Raw genomic sequence first — 19169 nt, 5'->3', positions numbered from 1 at the left:
AACCATCTAATAATAATAAAGTGACATTTTACTACAGAAAATAAGCTCCCTTTGATTCTTAAAATACATTACGGTGACAATACTTGAATACGGTTACTTAATTAGGAGTTTTAATAAAAGACTTTTACAAGTTATTTATTTATACGTTTTTTTACTAGTACTTTTACTTAGATAAGATATCTAACTTTCAACAAGAAAGTAACAAATCATTTTTTTAAAGTGAAGGAACATTACTTTAATGCATGGCACTGAAACATAATCACACAGTAGGAATACAATTAAAGTGACATTGAGTCACAATTGCAGAGAAACAATGTACAGTCCTTTTCATCACGAATGTGTAGTCAATATGTACACATATTTAATTGTAAAAGGCATTCAATAAAGAGAGTGAAATGGTTGCATAAGGATACATATACAGTATGACACTGTGTGTGTGTGTGTGTGTGTGTGTGTGATTGTTGGCGTGTGTGTCTCTTAACAGACAAGGCAAAGAATCACAAGAAACTGCTGTGTTCTATCCCACTAAAGTGAAACGCACAGGCTACAGAGGAGCCAAATGTTAAAGCGAGCAATTCTTGCCATCATCCACAGTATAACTGCTGCAGGTCACACTCTGCCGAGGCAAATTAAGCTGACGTCCAATACCTTGTGATGTGTGTGTAAATGGATGGATGTAGAGGTGTGTGTGTGTGCGTGTGTGTGTGAAGGCTAATACACTCTGACAAGCTGATAACATATTTCTTGTCATATCGTTTGGCATCATTAACTAATAAAGATTGATTGCCCTTTGTTTGCCATCAATGAGTGTTTGCCTGCCACTGTAGTGTGTGTGTGTGTGTGTGTGTGTGTGTGTGTGTGTGTGTGTGTGTGTGCGTGCGATCGTGCGTGCGTGCGTGCGTGCGTGCGTGCGTGCGTGCGTGCGTGCGTGAGTGAGTGCGTGCATGTGTGTGCGCAAAAGAGACAAAAGGAGAGGGACAAGAGAGTGTTTTTGAAAAGCTCAGAGCTTTCCTATCCACAGATCAGACTCTGGCTGGATCCAACCTTCTCCCATGATGCTTTGAAGGCGGAAATTTTTGAAATACTCCAGGCGGTGGCTAAGAGGCAAAGGGAGAATTTAATATAGTAGGATGCACAAAACTCTCCCATACGCACATTCATACATGCATATACTGCCCATCTAATTTTGAGTGTAATTACCTAGCCAATGGTTGGACAATAGTTTGCAAATCTAAAAAGTGCAAGTTGGCCTGTCAATACTTGGGCAATTAAACTTGTTTTGGTCCGGCTGCAAAATATTTTTATAAAAGCAAAGGGGCAGTCCAACGATTTCTCATGTCAGTTTACTCATCATGCTAGCTGCGTCAGTGAAAAACTATTGTAAATGTCCTTTCTGGCTCTTGAGGAAGGGCTTTAAAATCTGACCCTGAAGATATCATTAAAATAATCATCATGATGCCATCAGGGTTATCTTGGTTAGAGTTTGAGACTTTGCAACAGTAAACTTTGTTACAAAGTGGGGCTGGAGTTTGAAAGATGTGAACATCTCTCCTCTGCTGCTTTGATTTTGACCACTCTTTTATAATTTTCTCTTTCACAAGGCCCCCAACTTAAAATAAAGTGCAATACTAAATTCCTGGACTACCTCTTATTTACTATAATTAATGTCTGTGTACATGACCTCAAACAAATCTACTCATAGGAATCAGCATACTCACAAATTGGGTTTTTGGCCTTCCACTATCTCCTCCTTGGGGATGGAGTAGAGAGCCTCATAGGTACGCTTCTCTCCTGAGCCATGAATTGCGTAGGAGTTCATCTTGTTGATATTGGGAGGTAAGTATGACCAGGGGAGGAGAGCCTCACCCATCCACCTGTCCCCTGTGAGTGTGGCATTAAACACCATGGGCAGTTGTTGCTAGAGAAAGAAGTCAACAATAATAAAAATACTTAAAAACCTCATTCAAAGTACCGCTGCCCCGTTCAATAACTCCCTCAATGCCTGCCTGCCTACCTGGAATGCTTGGCCAACTCCTGATAGCAATAATATCAGGTGCTGTCCATATCTAAAATGAAAACACATTTTTGCATGTTTGTTGTAAGAGTGTCTATAAACATATGTTCATATGGATGTTACAAAAGTTTAGCTCCGTACTTACGGACAAAACTCCACTTCCAGGTAATTTTCTGAGGTACTGTCAAGGAAGAAGGACTCCACAACTGAGACAATGAAGAAGGTAGACCATTGAATCAAGAATAATAACAATAATCAAATAATTTGCATCATTTATTTTGAGATGTAACTTAACAATACTATGTAAAAATAACAGATACATATGCTAGGACAAGCACACCGACTCACCTACAGCATGCTTATCTCCCTAGAGAATAATGGGGATGGTTTCTATTCTAATAAGTAACATTAATGAGGTCAAATATGTGGGGCTCATTAACCAGAAATCAAACTTATTTTAGGTCAATTAGATTGGATTGTTATTACTCAACCTGATTACAGGGTTTAATTGCTGTGTCACCATAATAATGATAATGCAATTACTATTATTGCCTCATAAACCTCATTGGACTAAAATCATAATTGTATAACACCTTTGAGAGTGGCCTATTGCATCATACAGACTAAATACCTAAATTATGACCACGATAACAACGTTATGATAGAAGTTTTAGGGACTGGGAACCATAGAAGCAACACCTGAACAATATAACCCTTAACATTATAATAGGCCATAAAGGCAATTTTTTGTGACGTTTATAAACTTCAGTTTACCAACACTACAAAGTCTGGGGAGAGATATTTTCCTCATATCTTTTTTTTTTTTTAAATCAGTAAAAAGGCATTTGTGAAATATGCTCACTTGCTTCCTTGCTGAGACAAGAGTTTGAGTTAGATGAGAAGATTGATAACAGATATGAAGCTGGAGCTTAGAGATGGTTAGCTTAACTGGGCATAATGACTGGTAATTGGGGAAACCACAACTTGTCCTTTTTACACTTTGGTTTGTTTACGTATTAAACGAAACAGCATCACACATCAATAGATTAGTGAGATTTTGAGGTGCTGTTTGGTGGATTTACTAACCATCTGCTGGCTGTAACTTCATGTCGAACAGATACATATGAGATCAATATATCTTATCTAAGTCTCGACAATAAAGCGAATACACAGTTCAATGAGCTATCTTGTTGCTAAGCAATGCATTCAAATAAATTGATTAACATGAGTACCATAAGGTTATACTATTAAAAACCTTTGGTAAGGAAGCTATCAAATTAGTCTTGTGCCAATTAGTCTTCAAATAGTAATACACTCGTACTTTTTAAAGATCAAACTTTTTTTGCAATCATTGGACATTTATTATTGATTTGTCAGTAAATCCTTAAAATCTCTAATAAATGTGCATGTCCAGGAAGCGGTGTAGTGCACTACCATACATACAGCATCGCCTGAGCTCACACCTTCATAATCCCAGAGTCCAGGAAAGGCCTGACTCGGGGGACCTGCAGGGGCGGCTGGGTCATTGAAGAAGGGACCAAACATCTCTATCTTCAGCCCTCCTTGCCCGGGAGAGAAATTGATCCTGATAGGGTCATGACTCACAGGATCGCTATCCCAAGTGTGCTGGATCAAAAACTGCATTTGCGTAAAAGGACTGAAAGGACAAAACTCAATCAGAATGAGAATCTGCGGTGCAACATGATGTCACGGTGGAGCAACACATCAACTTACAGAGATCCACAGCATAGCAGAATGTGGAGAAGTGTCAGAAACTGTAGCGAACGGACTACCCCCATGTTGTTAAAACTCCAACAATTCAGTGGTTAAAATAGTGTAAATTGTGCTCCAGCTGGCCTTCGTGTGTCTTAATATACACCGTGCACGCCTCTTAACGCGGTTTGTTATCAATCTGTTATTGAGCAATGCAGATGTTACTTAATAACTTGTCAAGATTGTAAAAATGACTTCCTGATATGGAAATAACGTACATGGTGTCCTTGTGGTTTCAGATTAGACCTTTCAATTTTTTTACCAAACTATCGAGAGGACGTTGTTTACCAATAGAAATTCAGTAACATAACCAACCTTTTTTGTTGTTGTTAGCAAATCATATGTGACGAGATGGTCGAGAGCTGACGATATCAATGTTACTTTATGACAAACCAGACAAGCTCGTCGGGGTGAAAACGATATATATTTCCACTTCTAAAAAAGTCCAACAAATATTGAAACTGGAAATAAAAGATTGGATTTCTTCAGTTCTTCAGTTCAAAAATGTATCCGACTACAGCTCCCCGACACAGAGCGGAACTGTTTCACCTTCCGGTCGTACAGACGAAACCATTTCTGCGGTGCACGTCTCCATTGCCATTGGCTGTTATGTGTTCACTTCAAAACGGACGGCGCAACCGAATAGTGATGTAAACAATAATTGTTTTGTAGATTTTGTACTAGAAATGGCGAGTGAAAACTTTCTCCGGTATAGTTTTGTTTTTAAGTTAGCCATTTGTTTAATAACATACAAAACGGTTTAGTTAGCTCGCTGAGCTTGGCTGAGATTGATTCGCTGCCCCAGCTAAAGCTAGCTAGCTGCAACAGGTAACCACGGGTAACTTTAATGCAAGCTACCGTACATATTTATCAGCTTTGTAAACTCGTTAGCAGAGTGCATGTGTTTTGAGAGACGGTTCAACTCCCGCACAGAACTTTTGCTTTGAAAACAGAAGTTGACATGATTAGTGCATCTGATTCTATAATAGCGTTATTATTCATGGTGAGCTTACAAGGGTAGCGGTTATCGTTTTAAAACGTGCCAATGCAAACTGTTTTGATTGCCTCTAGACAGCGCCTTCACCATGGAAGCGGAAGTGGCGTTTTTACGTGATCAAGGTAAGGACACATCAGGGAGGACACACACTAACAGGTGGCCAGGTGCCTCAAAATCGTCCATCCCAAAGCCGTCTCAAAATCCGTTTTTCATCATTCATGTTTGATGTTTACTTACACGCACATACTATATTGTAGATCATGTGTTTTCAGTTAATGTCAATTTAACACATTATTAGACCCGCATCAGAAGGACTATTATTCATAAATAGTCTGCGTCAGGAAGTATGCTGTGATTTGTATTAGACTGCTATACAGTCATAAGTTAATTCAGGAAATGTCATGGTGTTGGTGCATGACAAGCTCATGAAGGCTAATGGCATATATTCTCTAAAACTTCAAAAAGTCTGAAAATGAACCACAAATGACAGTTAACCTGCTTCTGTAATTGGATGTCACACAGCCCAGCACACAGTAAGTGCTTTATCAGGGCTGTTGTTTTGCATTCATTTATTGTAAAATTGCTTATGTGTGCCTGAACCAGGAAATGTTAGATATAGGTTTTTATTGTGATAAAACCACTCGCAATAAGTTTATCAAGGTGAATTTCTATTTGTGGGAAAATCGTGAATTTCGTCACGAGTGACTTAAGCTGTCAACAAAAACAGGGTGAAAGGAGCCTAAGTTACAGAAGCACATAATTTATCATGCAAGAAAGAGCAGACTAACACATTTTTGCTATTTAAGACAATCTAAACAACTAAGATTACAAAAAATAAATATCCTTTATTTAAATTGGGTGACCTTATAATTACTTTATTCAGATTGTGTGATTGTTTTTTACTAAACTATGATGCAATAAAAATGTGTTTCAAAAAATTATGAGGAAAAGGGATTCAAGTATCCTTTAGTGCTATTTTAAATGTTTTAAGCATAGTTTGAAACAGATCTTCTGATTGATCAGAATAATGTTGTGAATTGTTACGTACATTGTGACATGAACCATTTGCCCTCACCAACAATAATTATGCATCCAGTACCCGTTTGTGATACTGCAGTGTTTATTTGATGTTATCCAAGATATCCATGACTGACAAATCCAAGGAAACTCATGAACAATATGACATTTTTGATGAAATGCTTTCACACGACAGCCTTGAATTGGGACTAAATGTTGATTTATTCATCCTGCCTTTCAGTGTAGGGAATCAGTCCTGTACCTACGTTCAATAGGTCTCTATCCATCTACCATCTTTGCTGTCTTCTCATTCATGGCCTCTGTCTAATTTCCAATCCTTTAAAAAAAAATGTTTTTAAATACTCTGAACTGTAATTAACTTCTAGCCTAAATTGTGACTGCTCTCAGCAAAACTGGGCATACCTGGTGGTGTACTTGCCAGCAAACACATCCACCGTTGCTGTGTCTGTCCTTGAATTGCCAGATATTCAACTCCAGATTCAAATGTTTGCAATGCTCTTTTTCTGTTTTCTTTTATCCTGCTATCAATAATTAGTGAGTGATATGGTTTTAAACTAAGACCCAATTTGTGAAAATGTGTTTTCAAAATAGCCCAGTTTTTTGGAGAACCTTGCAGATCTGAATAGTGGCAACATGAGTTTGTGTGCTTAACTGTGTGTGTGTTTGCATGTGTGTTTGCGTGTGTGTATGTGCTTGTTTGTTTTCAGTCCACAGACTAAATTCTGCTCTCAGCCAGTATCAGTATGGACAGCGCACTCAGTCGACACCATCTCAGGTACAAATACATCTGTTATTTACTAAATAAACTGACAACGTTTTTGCTTATTATTGGGTATCTTCAGTAAACAACTTTGTTTAGACATTATTTAAAAATATATACCATATACATATGGGAATTTGGATTAATGAAGATTATTTAGGATAAGTATTTACAACTGGACACTCATGCTTCTCTGCTCATCAGGCTGAGGAAGCAAGACGGGGAGAGTCTCCTTCACCCTGGATCTCAGACAGAAGGTGAGGCGCAATGAAAGTCTTCCTTGTATGACAGCCAACATATTCTTGTTTCAAGTCAGATTCATGAGGACAACAGCCGTCTGTGGATCTGTGCGCACTGGATAGCAAGTACGTTTTGTGACACAAGTGGCATGATTATCCATCTGTGTTTCAGTATAATGGCTCCTCTGATAGCGGAGTATGATCGGCACATGGATGAAATGACTGAACAGCTGCAGAGATACCAGGTGAAAAAACATTTAAACAATGATACTCAAATTAAATGTATACAGTGAATTGAAATAATATACAAACTAACAACCATATTTATTTATAAATATACTGTTGATATGCTGTATACTAAGGTAATGGGATGAATATGTATAGCTCGTGAAATATGCTTAATTGAGTACCTTCATTCTTTGTGAGAGGGGGATATATGCCATGATTGATACAGCTGTGCATCATTTTTTTTTCTTCTTCAAATCCATTTATGTCATTGTGGCCACCAGATATAAATGGACTGTAGCTAGTTTTCTATACATTTTCTATACATTGTTGAAAAGTGATATATTATTAATGCTATATTCTGTCTCCTCCAGCACTCCAAATGTTTCTGTACAAATGACTCCATATATTTTTATTTTCACATTGTCAACTGTTAATTCTGTAGGAAGGTAGGATCCAATTGTACTATCCCGTGCATCTTAGAGTGGCATTTCATCACCTAAAGTATTCCACTAGGAATAGCATCTAAGATAGTTTGACATTCTTTATAAATGACAGGAAAGACTTTAGATCTGAGAAATATCCCATTCCTGAGAAGTTGAGCTCCGTCATTTTGTAAGACTGTAAGTCTTGTTTAATTATTGTGAATAAAGCATAATTTTGTTTCATTATAATTATGAAGTAATATAAATTGTAATTTTTCCTAAAGTATATTGACAAATGAAGTATGAAAAGGATTCCGGAGTTTCACGTATTCTTTTAACCATTTTAATTTGAAGCTATAGTTCAGTATCTCTAGGTCACCTTCGCCCCTCTGTCCTGCTAAAATCTCCTTTTTTAAATCATGGAATTCAGTTTCCAAATGATATTAATAAAGTCTTATTCATTTATTTACAGAGAGATAAAAAGGGAGAGGCTAGGGTAAACAAACCGAGAGATGCCATCTGCTTTTCTCTGCCTAACAAGGACAAATCCCTTTGAAGCCACTGAATATTAAATAAAGTTTTTTTTGTATTTTGAGTTTGAAATGATATTCCTGTGTTCATTACGACTTCTAGAAATAATATTTCCAAGGTACTTAATACCATTTTAAACTGGTCTATCACATTTTTTAAATGTCCCCAGTCTTGTATTGACAAACGATTTCACTTTTTGAAACATTGATTCTTCAGCCTGTTGCTAGAAAGAAGGACTCTTATTGATTGCTTGGTGGTTCTTTAAACCACTTGGACCTTGAAAATGATTGCAATGTAAAAATATGAATCGAGAGCAATTCAAGAACTTAAACTTAAAACAAAGTACTTGGGCAACCTTGGCAGAATGATCTGCAAACTGAGAATCATTTGTCGGTATTTGGAAATATTAAGACACAGTTACGGCCTTCTTCATAGTGTTCTATCAATACTGATGAATTTGAATATGCCAATGCATATTAGGTTTAACAATAAAACAACAAGATTCAATGCATCTTCAGGTAAAAACTACGCCCACGTCCGTTCTGCTATCTGAGTATAGACACCGAGACAGATCATTATGTTCCCTAAAGACCACTGATCCTTGATCATGTTTTAGACATGCAATACTTTTCAAATGTGCAAATCCGGACTTGAATTTGATTACAGGTGCCCGCAAAATGTATGAGGATGTCTTAACTAATTAATAACATGGTGTGGGTCTATTTGTTTAAATCAACAGGGGCTGATGTCAGAGGTCAAAGTAAAGTTGGAGAGGGTTGTCAAAGAGAACGAAAGGTAGAACAAGTTCCACTGGTTTTAAAGTATATTGAGTAGATACACAGAGATAAAATAATTGATCACATCAGTTAATGTTAACCAAGCTTTTCTGTCATGGCATATGTTCTGAAAGAATGTCGGATATTAATCTGTTTTCTATCTATAATTATTATACAGTTAAGTGACTCTGATTGTATTTTTATGTCCCACCAACAAATCAGGTAACAGCGAGATAGTAGAAGAAGAAGAGTAGTGAAGTTTAGTTCCATCTTTCTTTGTTGATAATAAAGGCCTCTTGACCATTCACATCACAGCCAAATGAAAGGTGCTTGGTTGGCTGTAATTAAGGTTGTGATATTTTATTTGAAATCAAGAACCAACTCTTATATCTTTCTTTTTCTAAATCACCCTTTTAATATCAACCCCCACCTGTTCCAGGCTCCATGCCGAGCTCAGGGAGTCTGTTGAGAAGCAGCTTCATGCCCTGCCAGTGGCTTCAGGAGCAGAGGGCAGCACGCTGGAGGAGGAAGCAATCGTCAGAAACCTCCAAGAACAGGTCCAGCTGTGTGAACAGGTCTGCAGATGTTTATGGCGAAACATACAGTCTATGGAGAGTAGGTCACATTTAAGGATTAGGATGTTGTAATTGTAATTTTCCACTCCGTCAGTTCAGCAGCAACAAGGTAAAAAGACACGACTGATTTAAAACAAGACAATCAATAAATGTATAATTAAATAAAAATCTTACTGGGAGTTAGATAAGGAAAATGTGAATACGTTTTTTTTTTGTCTCTGCATTAAGTTGTTTTAAAAACAAGACTATGGAACTGTCCCATTAGCACAAGTGGAGAAGAGTCAGCAAAGTGACCCAATATTGTGAGTTATTCAGCCGTATTTACCTGAAGTTTGGTCATACCAAGACAAACTTTTAAATTCTAAGACCAATAATGGGATATTACTTCTTTCAAAAGTCTTGCTTGGCACGGGAACTGGAAGCAGAGGGAAACACTCATCCCAGCTCTGTCACAGGTGCTTCCGGGCGACTTTAAACGGTCATATTTACATTTTGTTTCTTGAGTGTTTTAAATGCGTAGCAACAAAAAACAAGACAATGATTTGTTGAGTAGTTGACTCGTGCATTAGAGTTGTTACTTGCCAACAGCAGTTGGTCCCAGGGGCTCCACACTATTTAGTGGTGACTTGCTTGCTGACAAGATGCAACATCAAAATGTTGTAGCAGTTCTCTTTTACAGAGTTTAGTCATTTTCCATGCTGCTAGTTTCTGTTCTCCACTAGGTTATCATGTCCTGATTCAGTCCCTGAATGCACGGACATAGATGCAACTTGTAGTAAGTGAGCAATGATTTTTTTTGACATGCATTAATGCCTGAGTGTGTATAGACGTGCCTGTGTATTTTTGTGTGTAATTGTTTAGGAGCGGTTGCAGGCCATGGAGCTGTGGCAGACAACAGCCCAGGAGCTGGACCTCCTCCAGCAGACCTACCAGAAGACCTTCTCTGATGGACAGATCCACGATACTCAGAGACACCAGCTCAAGGTTCAGTATTTCCACATAAAAATGCAAGCCTTTTTATAATAATAACAATACATTTTATTTGTATAGTGCTTTACAAGGCACTTTACATTGTAAAAACAAACTATAGAAGCAACAACAATATAAACAAGATATTTTGCCACTAGATGGAGCCATTATCATTCAAATGAGGTTAATTAGAGCAGCTTAGCCTCAGTTATTGCTTGATATAAGCATGAGGTAATTACAAGCAGTTAACTTTTATTGAGTACCTCTTTTTTCCCATCACAGGATCAGCTTGTTCAGTTACAGCAGCACACACACAAACTTCAAGTGGCCAATCAGAAACTGGAATCAGTAAGTGATGGTTAATTAAAAGCTTGTTAAATGATGGCCTCCTAATTAGCCATGGGATCTGCACACTAACCCTGCTCTAATAATTAATCTTGTAACTAAGTGAATTGGTTTTCCAAATCACTCTGGTAGTTATCCAGAACTGCCTCGTTATATAATGGACTGTCCACTCGCTTAGTAAACCTCGAACTACCAGCACATACTTTCACGCACTAGACTCTCGCTCTGTCTGTCTCGCACTTCCTTGTTAGACTGTTATTGGAGATTAAAGTGTACAGCATGTTGTGCATATATTTATTTACATACAATATAAACCCATGAATGCACATGCACACCTTGTTCTTACTTCACAGTGTATGAGGAGAGGGTAATACTATAGCCCACTGATGTATTTTTAATGAGAGTCCTGGGCTTTCCTATCTCTGACTCCTCATACGAGGAGCTTTTTTTTGTTGTTGCTGTATGTGAGAGCGATTGATTTGTAGCCATGAATGACCATCAGAATCTCCTCTGGATCTGCTCGGAAATGACCTAAAATGTTTGAAGCGATATATATTTCTTGACATTTTTTGGGGGGATACATTTTATGGCTTGTGTTTGGAGTCATGCCACGCAAATGGCAGTCTTGTCTCTCTTGCTACACACAGACTAACCAGCAGTTTCTGAAGACGGTGACGGAGCAGAACACAGAGATGGAGGAACTACACAGCCAGCTCAGGTACAGTAACTAAATAGATCAGATATTCAAACTGGCGGCTGCCAGCTGTCTTGCTCCGTGAATGTGCTCTGTGAGGTAACTTTAACCCCTTTGACAACGATTTCCCGCACCATCTGCGGACCTTAAAAACTACAAGTTGCACAAGTGGGATGCACAATGATTTTCCATTGAAAGAGTCTCAAAACGTTGAACCCCGTGCTGGGAAATACTGGTTGAACAGATGCAGGAATAGGGAAATTAATGATTCACTTTTTGTTGAAGAGATTGATAGCACTCTCATGTATGTCATTTAATATGAAGCTACAGTTTAAAACTGCCAAACCGCGAGCACAGCGCTGTTCAAAGGTAATCAAATTCACCTACGAACATCTCCAATGATCACAAGTTAATGCCTTGCATCTCCTTTGCTTAATTCAAGAAGAAGGTGAATGCTTGTTATTTTGTAATAACCAAATAACATTTACTATATATTTGCTAAATGCAGTATGCAGTCAGGTGTCTATGTTGTTTTACACTTGAACTCTTGTTCACTCTCTGTCCTCCTGATGTAGGCAGGCCAAAACGGAGCTGAGGACTGCCACAGCCAGAGTAGATGAGATGACCAAATTGCTCCAAAATGTCCAGGACAAGATGCAGAGACGGGTGAGAGAAGCTTAAACAAAATTACAGAAAGAAATGTATTGTTTGTCGATAAAATGGGAGTGGGAAATGTTGTGAAGAAATACTTGAACAGGAATCTTAAAGGGGAAAACCATCTAAATTAAGAATCCCAGTATGTTATTTCCATGGTGTAGTCAAAGGGAAAATATACTCACATACTCAGAGCATTTTCCCAGGTGCTTTCAGTGACCACATTCACTCTCTGTAAAGCTATTTTGGACTCTCAAATTGGAGTTTTTGAACTCTAGTTTGTGGATTTTGAAAAGAGCTGTTCACATTTACTAATATTTTTTTACTTTTGTAGACGCCCTGGATAACATCTTTTATTGGGTTTTGGGTTTTCACTTTGCCGATTGTCATTATTGGGGATATTGAACAAAATGATTAATCAATTTAATTAAGAAAAATCAACAGATATGTGTGTGTGTATGTATTTAGGAGGAAGATGTGGCACAGGCTCAGGGCCGAGAGGACGCAGCAGACAGACGACTCCAACAGCTTCAGGCGGCCTTGACCCAGCTAGAGACCAGGTGAGCAAGTAAAACTAGTTTCAATAATTTGTGAAATGTATTCTGATGAGGTGAGGAAATTGTATAAAATCTTACTTCAGCATATGCAATTTAAGCATATTTTACAAATGGCTCACTAGACATGATCACACCACATACTTTTTTTTTCCAATTTGACTTATATAGCAGTAGCCCAATGACAATTTAACAAAAAAAAAGGTTGCTGAGCTTCTTGAAGCAGTGAGCTGTCAGGATCTTTTGGGAAGTCATGGAGTTTTACATCAAAATGACAGTGGCGCTGAGCCAAGCAGTTCCCTGTCTTTTCCCCTGCTGCTGGTACTCACTCGTTTTTCTCCTGCCAGACTAAAAGCTGCATCTCACGAGGCTGAAGCAGTTCGCAGGGATCAAACTGTGTGGGAAAGAAAGGTGGGGGATCTCCAGGCACATTGTTCCACCCTAGAAGACGAGAAGTATGAGGCCCTGGCCAAAGTCAGAGAGAGTGTTCAGCTGGCAGAGGAGGCTGCATTGCAGAAGGACCAGGTGACTGTAATCACTGTCTGTCTCCACCTCTCTATCCCTCCCCCATTATAAAACAAAAATATTTTTCCCACAACGAGCCTTCCCCTCAATCTGTATAGCTCCAAGATCCTTTGACAATCAATCCTCTGTGCCCACATCAGTTCAGCACTGTGTAGCTGTGTTTTATTATGTCCCTTCAGGCCCTGTTAAGAGAGAAACAGAAGGCAGAGGAGCTTGAGAAGACCAAGGAGGCCATCAGACAGTTAATCCAGGATGCTGCAGTCCGCACCAGAAAAGAGGTGCAGAGTTACTGAACATCTGTCTGAGCTCTTTCAGTAGATGTTGAAATAGTACTGAAAAATGTTGTCTGGAATAGGCTTTTTCTTCTCAATGCCCTCGATTTTAATTTGTACGACAAACTGCTTTTAACATACCAAATATATTGCATCATAATGAAAACCACCGGATGGTGTCAAGATATTTGGTGCAAACTCTATACTTAAATTCTTAAAGAAATTAACATCTGTAAAAACTACAGCACCCCTGATTCATAATTAGCTTAACATGGAGGCACGACGTGTAACTGCACTGATGTACTAAGCCAAAAGCAAAGCACTGCTCTTTTCCCCTGCCTAACCTCAGTCAGGGACCTGGTGATTAATGCTCAATTAATGGGTCTCCGCCATCAAGCCCTTAAACTGTTTAATCCTGTTAATGAAGCCTAGTGTGACTGCAGCACTGGCTGTCATCTTAGTCTCTGGCTAGCCTTCAATAAATTATGTTATTTAAGAGAGTAACTGTTGACGTGTTTGACTTTGAGTAAATTAGAGAACTTCTCTTGAATTTGCCTTTTTAACTTCCAGGACATTTTCTTTTGGAGGTTGAGGTTAAACATTGCATCCCAAGCGGGGCAAGTTTATATCCTTAATCTTCCATTCCCCTCATCTTTACTTGAAATAAGTATGTAGAATTAAACCAAAACTGCTTACGTTGGTAGTCCGACCTCAGACTTACCTGAGGTTTTAAGTCCCACTCTGGCAGCTATGCATGAGGGTTTGAGTTTCCCAAAATAAAGGCGTATCCAGACTTATCCATTATTCAGCTTGCTTGGAACATTGACCATGGGGGTACCACAACAACATTACCATGTACCAGGTAGAAAACCAAAAAAGAGCCACTTGAACTGTGCCTTACCATGCAGGGAAAATGCAACATTGGTATCGCGTGTGCATGTGGACAACTGAGACACACGCTTCAGATGGTTTCATGCTCTTCAACTGATGGACAGCTGCAAGAAATGCAGTTAATGGCAACAATGGAAAAAGTAGCAAGCAAACATATATATATATATATATATATATATATATATATATGAAGGTGAATGGTTTCAAAAGCTTTCTGTGCAAATGTTTTATGAGAAATTGAATGCACAACACAAGTTAAGTATAGATGTCAAGGAATCCCACAGAATTATTGTGTTTTCATTACCTCAGAACGAGCCGTTCATATCTACATATGGAGCAGGTCCTCTTCACAGTGCCAACTGCCATATTCCTACAGTAGCCCTGAACTTGATAAGGCCATTGGCTTTTTTTGTGTTTTCACGCCGGCCACCGTAGTTCGCATGGCACACAAGTTTCTGTTGGTTGCATTATGCCAAAATGTACCAAATCCTACCCACTGCACCTTTTTTAATTCAGATTGAACAAGCAAATTACATGATCGAATTATAGTATCAGTTTTTAATCTCCTTGCAAATTCTAGAGGTACATGCAGCCGCCTACTTTTTATCTGTCTGATTGGTCCACTGCCACAGATCTCTGGTGTTAAAGGCAAATGCTTGGTTGACGTAATGGAAAAACTCTTTCTTATAAAATTGGTCCACACGACAATCCTCACAGCTTCAGTGCGGTTGACTGGTCCTTTTCTGGTGATTTTAATCTTTTGGACGTGCTGCCCAAAAGTTAAAAAAGCACAGTCAATGAAAAAGTCTAAATATTTCGGCACTTGTGTTTTGTCTTAAACTATAACTCCTCAACTCGAGTACCTTTTTTTTCTCCTTCTAATAAAAGTTATAGAAAGTCGGCTAGAATTGCAAGATATTGTACTGCCCATATCCAAGTACTCATTGAAACCGTGACTTTTGAAACCGTGACTTTATCTTTAACAGGTGGATAATGTGCGTAAGCAGTGCAACGTTCAAATCCACCGTATGGCTGAGGAGCTCTCTGCACTGCAGCTGGTAATAACCTGGCTTGTTAAAGACAAATCCCTTTCAACATTACATTAAATCCTTTTTTTCAATCTCCACCTGTCTGTTCATATGTTTTTAATTTTTTTATTCCGACTTTTATATCCTCTCATTGTTCTCTCTAGGAGTGTGCAGATAAAGAGTCTCAAATTGAAAAGTCCCTGCGAGAGAGAAAAGCTGTAGAGGAGGAGCTGGAGAAGGTATTTATTGAAGTATCTGTGGAAACCACAAGGAATAAGCTGCTAAACTAAGTTCCTGAGTTCTGATAGTGTTTGATTACATGATTGTAAAATAGATGTTGCTTTAGGTTTATAAGGAGGGCAGGGCAGAGCCAGAGTTTAGGAAGATGGATGCCCTTCACCAGAGGTGTCTCGATGCAGAGAGGATGAAGGAAGACATGAACCTCACTCTGCAAAGCACACAGAACAAACAGAAAAAGATGGAGATGGAGTGAGTGTAACATAGCATTGTATGTTTGCACTCCACCTTTACTCCATTCCTTCTCAGCAGTGGGAAGTGCCCACGTGGCTGCCAATAGTGATGGGTATAAAAATAAACATTTTCCTTTCTTGTTCCATCTGTGCTTGTGCAGCTACAGTGAGGAGCTGTTACGGTGCCAGGAGGAAGTGCGGCGGCTGCAGAGCTCTCTGGCTGCAGCCCGGGTCGACTGTGTCGGTGTAAGCGAGGAGCGGCTCCAGCTGCAACAGGAGAACTTGCAGCTCCGCAAGGAGATGAATGAGCTGCGCAAGACTACCTTGCTGGTCCAAAAGAAGGCCAAACAACAGGTAACTTAATGATGGATAGAAAATGAAGGAAATGGAGGAAGAGGGTGTCTATACCAGAAATGCAAGAAAGGACAAGTTTAAATAAGAGTTGAGGTAAATTTTTGTAGCGTATGAAGAAAGAGAAGGAAGTGACTGCACAACATTTTGCCACACAGTCTGTAAATACATATCAACTTTCACACCAATAAGTATCAATCGTACATGTTCAGCTGGTGTTTGATCATAAACCCGAATATTTAACAAAATAATATTTTTGACCCGATAATGGCGCCAGATTTCAAATCAAGGGTAAAATCATCTGGTAGGTGTTAAGCTATTACATAGGATAAGTGAATACTTACAGGACAGGTCAGGGGACCACCAAAGTCAGTAGGGTTCCTTCAAGGTATTCCAGTCTAGACAAACCTGGTCGACCAACCTTGTCCTTAGAGCCCTCAGCATGGCTAGATGCAATATGGTTCAAGCTCTAAAGCCCCTGGATCCTACAATTCCCTTAATTCAACTCACTAACTTCTATTAACTTCTTACGTTAGACCATCCCTGCCTGTCAATGACCACATCTTTCATAACTCCTCACCTTCAGTTTGTAGTCAGCCTTTTTCTGCTAGAAATTTGCTGTCTCAAAGCCACAAGCTGAGATAACCCTGAAGACTTTGTCAGGATTATTTTTGCAGACTCAGAAAGCTCTTTGATGACATTAAAAAACTGTTACAGAGTACCAGCATGGAGCAAAGCAATGTACAGCTCTGAAAAGATGAAAGGAAGAACGAAATATTTTTCAATATAACAAGTCTTGCTTACATATTGATACATGCTAATATTATGCAATAACAACACAAATATCATATAGGTTTATTAGATTTAACATGATTGGGCATGTGTTTCTTCTTCATCTACTGAAATGATTTTGGACCAGCAAGGTGACCTTGTACACCCCACCTCACTCTGCTGACTTCCCTCCAGCTCTCACAGATGGAGCAGGAGTACAGCCTGAAGGAGCATGGACTTGATGCACGCGTGCAGGAGCTGGAGGAAAGCAGCCAAAGCTCCAGAGTTGATCTAACGCGCCTCCTGACAGCACAGCAAAAAATTACCCAGCGCTGGAAAGAAGAAGCCAAGAACCTTGTACAGGCCTTGGAGACTAAAATCACTGGCCTCAAGTAAGAACCTGCAAGGATGGATTTAACATTACGAAAGAAAGGAAAGAAGGATACAAAACATGCACTGAGAAATGGGCTTTATGACTAAAAAATGTTGCTAGTTAAAATCCTTAAAAAACAAAGGGGAATATAATAGGCCTGTTCTAACGATATATGTCGGTGTGGTGTTTTCCTTGTGTAGATTAATGTGAAGCAATATGGTGCACAAAAAGAGCTCGAAGGCTGAGCGAAAGACTTCTGGTCAAACTACAAAATGAAGCGTACAATGATAATCAGTCGAATCGAACATAGTGGATTTCTGACAGACACATTGGACATATGTTTAAATGTAATATGAATATTTACTACAAAAAGTGTAATTCATTTCTTTCTTCTGATATTGCCTGTGGATATTTTTCTTTTTTTATCGTATCAGTTAGATCACTAACACTGGGCAGAAGACAAAGCAACAGCTAACGTGGAGCAACACAGATTTTGATCACAGTTTAAACTAAAATGACAGCTGTACTAACCCGATATGTATGTTTAAACATTTTAAAAATGTTTGTTGATAAAAATGATCTATCGCTGTTTATGTCCATTTCAGAGCAGAGCTGAATCGGCAGAAACAGCGTTCACACGAGCTGGAGATGCAGCTTGAAACTTACCATAACACTGTTGCTGAGGTTTGTGTAACACACGCATGCACACAAACAACCGTGCAGCTTGATTTTCAGTACAAGAGTGGTTGGTGTAAAGGGGAGATGAAATGGTGGTCAATTTTGAGAAGATTCTGGTCTTATAAAAATAAATGTAAGATGTTTTTCCTGCACCATAGAACACCGTCCTCTACATTTGTAACAGTGCTCGTAAAAGCAGCAACAAAAAGATAAGCAGAAAGCATTTTACTTGAAGCACACAAAACACAAAGCTTTAACGAAGTGTCTTTTATTTGTTTGACTCACCAAATTAGTTGGTTTGACTCCAAGTAGTGTGTGTGTGTGTGTGTGTGTGTGTGTGTGTGTGTGTGTAGTATGAGAGGCAGCTAGTAGAGTATCAAGAGAAGACAAGTCGTCTTCAGAGACGACTGACACAAGCTGAACAAAAGGCAACTACTGCTACACAACAGGTATGACGCTTACATGGAGAGATGTGTGTTTCCCAGTTTCTTATCCAATTTAATGTTGACATTAATATATTATGCTTTATGTTTTTGTTTTTATTTCAACAGCTGAGTATGTTGGCATCACAGCGAAGGAAAACAGCCATGGTTGAACCGGAGACTTTATAACAGTGACTGTCACTGTGCTATAGGAAACACAATATATAGCTATATCTGTTTAGAGCATGTTGCTGTTTTTGTTATGCTATTAACGTTTTGGCCAAAGACATGGTTATTAGATGGCATGGCAATATGTTCTCATTGTATGCACTAATGTGCCAAATGTTATTAATTATATTAGGATTGAATGGGTCTGATGTGTAGTATATAAAACAAACTTTGTTACAACTACAAAATAAACGCCTTTATATACACTGGTCTTTGTCGTGTACACAGAAATATGGTTAAATAGAATTACAACGGTTTGGGTCTTACATATATTATGTTTCTTTGCCTTTGTCAAACTGCCAAGATGCATTGCATGCTGGGAGATAATTGTGTTGCTAGGATACCGTAAACCTTATCTCAGGGTCGTAGCGTTATAGATGATTATTATAGTTTCATGAAGCTTAGTTATGTATCATTAGCACGCGTTAAGAAGCCAAACAAACATTTCGTCAGAGCTGAATATTTGATACGGTAGGCATGTTTGAATACCTCAAAGACTGTTAAACTTCACAGATATTCAGCACTTTGAAAAGGTATAATAGCTAACGTTAGGTTAGCGTTAATTAACCCAACTTTAACGTTAACTGTTAG

The 19169-nt window shown here is 38.7% G+C and overlaps 2 protein-coding genes across 7 annotated transcripts; one reads left to right on the top strand and one right to left on the bottom strand.

The window, feature by feature from the left end:
• Positions 1–193: 193 nt before the first annotated feature.
• On the bottom strand, positions 194–4340 carry c1h4orf33 (chromosome 1 C4orf33 homolog). Its single transcript, XM_034533701.1, has 6 exons — positions 4104–4340; positions 3478–3673; positions 2160–2220; positions 2015–2066; positions 1719–1918; positions 194–1097 (listed from the first exon to the last, which is right to left on the bottom strand). The coding sequence occupies exons 2-6, from the start codon at positions 3656–3658 to the stop codon at positions 1001–1003; spliced, it is 591 nt and encodes a 196-aa protein (XP_034389592.1). The 5' UTR covers positions 3659–3673; positions 4104–4340; the 3' UTR covers positions 194–1000.
• sclt1 (sodium channel and clathrin linker 1) lies at positions 4319–18785 on the top strand. 6 transcript variants are annotated; one of them, XM_034533661.1, is made up of 22 exons: positions 4319–4437; positions 4859–4906; positions 6530–6597; positions 6787–6839; positions 6994–7066; positions 8742–8797; positions 9218–9353; positions 10215–10337; positions 10605–10670; positions 11315–11385; positions 11937–12027; positions 12484–12575; positions 12917–13094; positions 13274–13372; positions 15244–15315; positions 15450–15524; positions 15632–15774; positions 15917–16109; positions 17073–17269; positions 17856–17934; positions 18282–18377; positions 18480–18785. In XM_034533661.1, the coding sequence occupies exons 2-22, from the start codon at positions 4873–4875 to the stop codon at positions 18537–18539; spliced, it is 2055 nt and encodes a 684-aa protein (XP_034389552.1). In that variant the 5' UTR covers positions 4319–4437; positions 4859–4872; the 3' UTR covers positions 18540–18785. The 6 variants fall into 6 exon arrangements, with proteins under 6 accessions (XP_034389552.1, XP_034389545.1, XP_034389561.1 ...); XM_034533654.1 differs by having other exon boundaries at positions 4346–4615; XM_034533670.1 differs by having other exon boundaries at positions 4378–4615; positions 4863–4906.
• Positions 18786–19169: the final 384 nt, after the last annotated feature.

This window comes from Cyclopterus lumpus, chromosome 1 (assembly GCF_009769545.1).
Source record: "Cyclopterus lumpus isolate fCycLum1 chromosome 1, fCycLum1.pri, whole genome shotgun sequence".
Classification (NCBI taxonomy): domain Eukaryota; kingdom Metazoa; phylum Chordata; class Actinopteri; order Perciformes; family Cyclopteridae; genus Cyclopterus; species Cyclopterus lumpus.
Note: the sequence above shows the minus strand (reverse complement) of the source record. Positions and strands in the feature narration are given on the sequence as shown.

Bases quoted from the DNA above. Each gene is read 5' to 3' on its own strand.
- c1h4orf33 (XM_034533701.1), bottom strand. From the start codon at position 3,658: ATGCAGTTTTTGATCCAGCACACTTGGGATAGCGATCCTGTGAGTCAT. The intron at 2,221-3,477 runs GTGTGAGCTCAG...TCATTGTCTCAG, and splicing joins TGGACTCTGGGATTATGAAG to TTGTGGAGTCCTTCTTCCTT. The intron at 1,098-1,718 runs GTGAGTATGCTG...TTTGCCTCTTAG, and splicing joins GAAGGCCAAAAACCCAATTT to CCACCGCCTGGAGTATTTCA.
- sclt1 (XM_034533644.1), top strand. From the start codon at position 4,474: ATGGCGAGTGAAAACTTTCTCCG. The intron at 10,671-11,314 runs GTAAGTGATGGT...TGCTACACACAG, and splicing joins CCAATCAGAAACTGGAATCA to ACTAACCAGCAGTTTCTGAA. The intron at 13,095-13,273 runs GTGACTGTAATC...ATGTCCCTTCAG, and splicing joins CTGCATTGCAGAAGGACCAG to GCCCTGTTAAGAGAGAAACA.